Source organism: Xenopus tropicalis, chromosome 1, assembly GCF_000004195.4.
Source record: "Xenopus tropicalis strain Nigerian chromosome 1, UCB_Xtro_10.0, whole genome shotgun sequence".
Classification (NCBI taxonomy): domain Eukaryota; kingdom Metazoa; phylum Chordata; class Amphibia; order Anura; family Pipidae; genus Xenopus; species Xenopus tropicalis.
Window position 1 is genome coordinate 213,171,784 of NC_030677.2, and position 6,000 is coordinate 213,177,783.

At 51.2% G+C, this 6,000-nt stretch overlaps 1 protein-coding gene across 1 annotated transcript in view; it reads left to right on the plus strand.

The window, feature by feature from the left end:
* Positions 1 to 5,649, plus strand: part of LOC116412604 (protein unc-13 homolog B-like) — a 47,597-nt gene extending 41,948 nt beyond the window's left edge. The window contains exons 8-11 of the mRNA XM_031906798.1: positions 59 to 206; positions 2,378 to 2,470; positions 3,465 to 3,624; positions 4,409 to 5,649. Of these exons, the coding sequence (XP_031762658.1) occupies positions 59 to 206; positions 2,378 to 2,470; positions 3,465 to 3,624; positions 4,409 to 4,694 (687 nt within the window). The 3' untranslated portion in view covers positions 4,695 to 5,649. The remainder of the gene's footprint in view (positions 1 to 58; positions 207 to 2,377; positions 2,471 to 3,464; positions 3,625 to 4,408) is intronic.
* The last annotated feature ends 351 nt before the right edge of the window (positions 5,650 to 6,000 follow it).

Here is a 6,000-nt window from a genome sequence, read left to right on the forward strand (position 1 = left end):
TGTTAGTGAGCACAAGAGCTTACATGTTTGTGACAGCCGGGTCTCTCTGTCCCTCCAGCAATACTTCCACGCCGGTGGCAATGGCCTGAAGAAGACCTTTCTGGAGAAAAGCTCAGAACTCCAGTCTCTGCGCTACGCCTTGTCCTTGTACACACAGACCACAGACACACTCATCAAAACCTTTGTGCAAACACAGACGTCTCAGGGTGAGTGTCAGCTCTTGTACAACTCTGTGCAGAGGATTCTCAGGGCCCAATCACTCACATTGTTGTACAATAGCTCCCCCTACTGAGTGAAACCTGGGACTGTCACTATGGTAACTGCCCATTGGGGCCATAGCGCTCCCTACAGCCTGACCGTAGTACAATATAGAGGTAGCAAGTACCCAGGCTGAGTCCTGCAGTTGCACCGTAGGGCAGATACACAGGGGTATAATGCAGTTATGTGTATAGTATTTATGTTTAATAGCCCCCTTGTACTTCAGGGTCCCTCTATGTTCTGTTGTCCTTCATCTGTTGTTGTAATTGTTTTTCTTCCTCTCTTCTTGCTTTCTGTTTGTGTCGTGGCTCAGTGCATGATGGGAAGGGTATTAGGTATACGGCTAATGAGGACATTCTTCCTGACAAGGGTATGTGATGTATAAGTTGCAATAGATTCCAGCCCCACCCGAGCCCCACATAACTACCAACTGCAACTGAACCCCGAAACCTGCCCTGTCTCACCTCCAGCTCTGCCCGAGCCCCACATAACTACCTACTGCAACTGAACCCCGAAACCTGCCCTGTCTCACCTCCAGCTCTGCCCGAGCCCCACATAACTACCTACTGCAACTGAACTCCGAAACCTTCCCTGTCTCACCTCCAGCTCTGCCCGAGCCCCACATAACTACCAACTGCAACTGAACCCCGAAACCTGCCCTGTCTCACCCCCAGCCCTACCTGAGCCCCACTTACCCACGACCCCAACCAATAACCTGCATGAACTGGTCCCACCCAGTCCCTGGATAGGTCCTGCTCCCACCCCAGTCCCACACCTGCATAGATTCCAGCTCCACCTCTTTCTGCAGAATATGTTTGCCCCCTACATTACTTACATTGGTGGAAGATTCAATACATGACTTTATGCATAAACCAAATTTACATATAGTCCTTAACATACCCCTGCCCCCCTCCAAGTCCTATGTAGACCCTTGCCCCCCTCCAAGTTCTATGTAGACCCTTGTCCCCCTCCAAGTCCTATGTAGACCCTTGCCCCCCTCCAAGTCCTATGTAGACCCTTGCCCCCCTCCAAGCCCTATGTAGACCCCTGCCCCCCTACAAGTCCTATGTAGACCCTTGCCCCCCTCCAAGTCCTATGTAGACCCTTGTCCCCCTCCAAGTCCTATGTAGACCCTTGCCCCCCTCCAAGTCCTATGTAGACCCCTGCCCCCCTCCAAGCCCTATGTAGACCCTTGCCCCCCTCCAAGCCCTATGTAGACCCTTGCTCCCCTCCAAGCCCTATGTAGACCCTTGCCCCCCTCCAAGCCCTATGTAGACCCTTGCTCCCCTCCAAGCCCTATGTAGACCCTTGCTCCCCTCCAAGCCCTATGTAGACCCTTGCCCCCCTGCAGGCCCTATGTAGACCCTTGTCCAACACAAGCCCTATGTAGACCCTTGCTCCCCTCCAGGCCCTATGTAGACCCTTGCCCCCCTCCAAGCCCTATGTAGACCCTTGCTCCCCTCCAAGCCCTATGTAGACCCTTGCCCCCCTCCAAGCCCTATGTAGACCCATGCCCCCCTCCAAGCCCTATGTAGACCCATGCCCCCCTCCAAGCCCTATGTAGACCCTTGCTCCCCTCCAAGCCCTATGTAGACCCTTGCCCCCCTCCAAGCCCTATGTAGACCCTTGCTCCCCTCCAAGCCCTATGTAGACCCTTGCCCCCCTCCAAGCCCTATGTAGACCCATGCCCCCCTCCAAGCCCTATGTAGACCCTTGCCCCCCTCCAAGCCCTATGTAGACCCATTCCCCCCTCCAAGCCCTATGTAGACCCTTGCCCCCCTGCAGGCCCTATGTAGATCCTTGTCCAACACAAGCCCTGCATGTATTCTTCACCCATGTAAACCCTGCTTGGATTCCTCCCCCTAGATGTTCCCACAGATGTTACTGTTTTTATCTACCCGGGATAGAAGGCACATGGCTGTACATATGAAAAAAAAGATACATTTGTACCTTATTACATATCATGCTACAGCTTTTGGGGTAATTAAAGAAGCTAACGACGTGGTTGGAGAGCATGAACTAATGAAGTGATGATCCAGCCGAGCTCGGTGTTGCCCCTAGTAGAGATATGGTGGCCCTGCCTTGGGTGCCCAGTGATACGTGTCTCTTTATGTTCCAGGTTCTGGTGTGGAGGATCCAGTGGGAGAAGTTTCCATACAGGTTGACCTGTTCACACACCCAGGGACTGGGGAGCAGAAGGTGACAGTGAAAGGTGCGATTCTCTTTCCATCACTTGGGCAGTCACATTGGCACCTCGGCTAATGAATCTGGGTCCCTGCCGATGGGCCCCTTATATGTTACAACTGTCAGCTCTTGGGATTGAAAAGCCTGAGGGTTCTGCTAAACATGGATCCCAATAGATCCCAATACAAACAGCTGATGTGACTCTATAATAACCAGTCATTCCCCTGCTGGAAAGTTCATGTAGGAGCCGCTCATATCATTCAGTAAATAGATCCCAATACAAACAGCTGATGTGACTCTATAATAACCAGTCATTCCCCTGCTGGAAAGTTCATGTAGGAGCCGCTCATATCAGTCAGTAAATAGATCCCAATACAAACAGCTGATGTGACTCTATAATAACCAGTCATTCCCCTGCTGGAAAGTTCATGTAGGAGCCGCTCATATCAGTCAGTAAATAGATCCCAATACAAACAGCTGATGTGACTCTATAATAACCAGTCATTCCCCTGCTGGAAAGTTCATGTAGGAGCCGCTCATATCAGTCAGTAAATAGATCCCAATACAAACAGCTGATGTGACTCTATAATAACCAGTCATTCCCCTGCTGGAAAGTTCATGTAGGAGCCGCTCATATCAGTCAGTAAATAGATCCCAATACAAATAGCTGATGTGACTCTATAATAACCAGTCATTCCCCTGCTGGAAAGTTCATGTAGGAGCCGCTCATATCAGTCAGTAAATAGATCCCAATACAAACAGCTGATGTGACTCTATAATAACCAGTCATTCCCCTGCTGGAAAGTTCATGTAGGAGCCGCTCATATCAGTCAGTAAATAGATCCCAATACAAACAGCTGATGTGACTCTATAATAACCAGTCATTCCCCTGCTGGAAAGTTCATGTAGGAGCCGCTCATATCAGTCAGTAAATAGATCCCAATACAAACAGCCCATGTGACTCTATAATAACCAGTCATTCCCCTGCTGGAAAGTTCATCCTCTCTCCACTTTTCTTCCAGTGGTGGCGGCAAACGATCTAAAATGGCAGACGACGGGGATGTTCCGACCCTTCGTGGAAGTGACAATGATCGGCCCCCACCAGAGCGACAAGAAGAGAAAGTTCACCACCAAGTCCAAGAGCAATAACTGGGCGCCCAAGTACAACGAGACGTTCCACTTGTGAGTAGCGCAGGGGGGAGTTAGACCCGTATATATTCCCTTTCTGCATTGGCCAATACAGGGCAGTGGGCTGTTCCATTTCAGTAGCGCAGGGGGGAGTTAGACCCGTATATATTCCCTTTCTGCATTGGCCAATACAGGGCAGTGGGTTGTTCCATTTCAGTAGCGCAGGGGGGAGTTAGACCCGTATATATTCCCTTTCTGCATCGGCCAATACAGGGCAGTGGGCTGTTCCATTTCAGTAGTGCAGGGGGGAGTTAGACCCGTATATATTCCCTTTCTGCATCGGCCAATACAGGGCAGTGGGCTGTTCCATTTCAGTAGCGCAGGGGGGAGTTAGACCCGTATATATTCCCTTTCTGCATCGGCCAATACAGGGCAGTGGGCTGTTCCATTTCAGTAGCGCAGGGGGAGTTAGACCCGTATATATTCCCTTTCTGCATCGGCCAATACAGGGCAGTGGGCTGTTCCATTTCAGTAGCGCAGGGGGGAGTTAGACCCGTATATATTCCCTTTCTGCATCGGCCAATACAGGGCAGTGGGCTGTTCCATTTCAGTAGCGCAGGGGGGAGTTAGACCCGTATATATTCCCTTTCTGCATCGGCCAATACAGGGCAGTGGGCTGTTCCATTTCAGTAGCCCAGGGGGGAGTTAGACCCGTATATATTCCCTTTCTGCATCGGCCAATACAGGGCAGTGGGCTGTTCCATTTCAGGTGGGGGGGTGGGATGGGATATATAAGGGTTAGAGTTAATGAGCCCATATCCTTACTCTATGCCTGCAGCATCCTGGGGAACGAGGACGGGCCGGACTGCTACGAGCTGCAGGTGTGCGTGAAGGATTACTGCTTCGCCAGAGAGGACCGCGTGTTGGGCATCGCCGTCATGCAGCTGCGCGACATTGCGGATAAGGGCAGCTGCGCCTGTTGGTGCCCCCTGGGCCGCCGGATACACATGGACGACACCGGCCTCACCGTACTGCGGATCCTCTCCCAGAGAACCAACGACGAGGTGGCGCGGGAATTCGTCAAGCTGAAGTCGGACACTCGCTCCACGGAGGAGGGGAGCTGAACTGGGGCAGGAGGATCCCTTCCCGCCCCATAGTGGGGTAACTTGTGCCAATTCTACCCCCAACACCAGCCAGGAAGTGCATGGCGGGAATCTCGCTGCTGCTCTAACAGGAATTTATTTATGTTTAGAGGCGATACTTCCCCTTTAGTATCCAAGCAAAGTGTTCCGGGGTTCCGCGACTGTCAATGATTTATTGAAAAGGGAATCTTATCTGTGTCTCCATGGTTACGGAGCTCCGGAATTCTGTTGATGTGACTGTTACAGAACCTGTAACCCCTGTGCTCGGCCACGCCCCCGGCTGAACTACACTTCCCAGCATCCTCAGCACCCTACCAACGATTTCCCATTGTTTCCCCTTGATACAAGGTGTTTTCTACACAGTTACAAACCCAATATTATTATTGCTACTATTAATAAGGGGGCGCTGTGCCCCAAAAGTGCCATAACGTGTGTGATAGTGATTTGGGGGTGACCCCGCAGATTTGTGGGCGACATTCCTATATCTTTCTGTGGATGATGTGAAACTGAAGATATATTTGCACAAGAGACGTAACAGCCAATCAGGAGGCTGCTATTTATTTCACAAGTCTCCCTCCTCCACCTGAATGTGAATGTTGGGAGCGACGGTGCGGCTGGTTTTTGCTCCCAGAACCTAGAACAGTTCTAGATCAGCAGAGGGGGCAATTGTGGGACTTACGTCTGCCCTGAACCTCGCTTTCCTGCAGTGTTGGGCAGTACAACCCATGTTACATACGGGCAGCGGAGAGGTCTGATTACTGCCATACTGACCCGCGGATGCCCCGCCTCCTTAGCAGCGGGTGGGACACGCCCATATTATTATCTCACAGGCAGAATACGGGGAGACTTTGTATCCTATAGATTTCTGATCATCGTTAAGTGCCATTGTCACTAATACACTTAGTTTAACCTGTAATAAATGATCTTTTAGCAGCTACTTTGCTTCCTGACGTCTGTTCTGATCCGAGGCGGGGTCGGGCTAATTCTACAGAACCTTGGCCAGAGCACAAGAGCTGACACTCTATAAGGAAGCTGCCCAAGCCCTTTATCCAGTCAAAGAGATCAAATGATGTCAATTTCCCTGTCTATAGATGGACATACACGGGCCAACCCCGCCCCTCCAGCCCAGGTCTGCAGCTTATTGGCCTGTGTATGGGGCCTGCGTGGGGTCTGTCCGGCCAATCTCTGGCCAACACTGGACAGATTAGAGAATCCAGTTGGACGAGGTCAGTGATTTGTTCCTCATCAACCGGCGCCAATGTCTGATCTGATTGTTGGGCTCAATAAA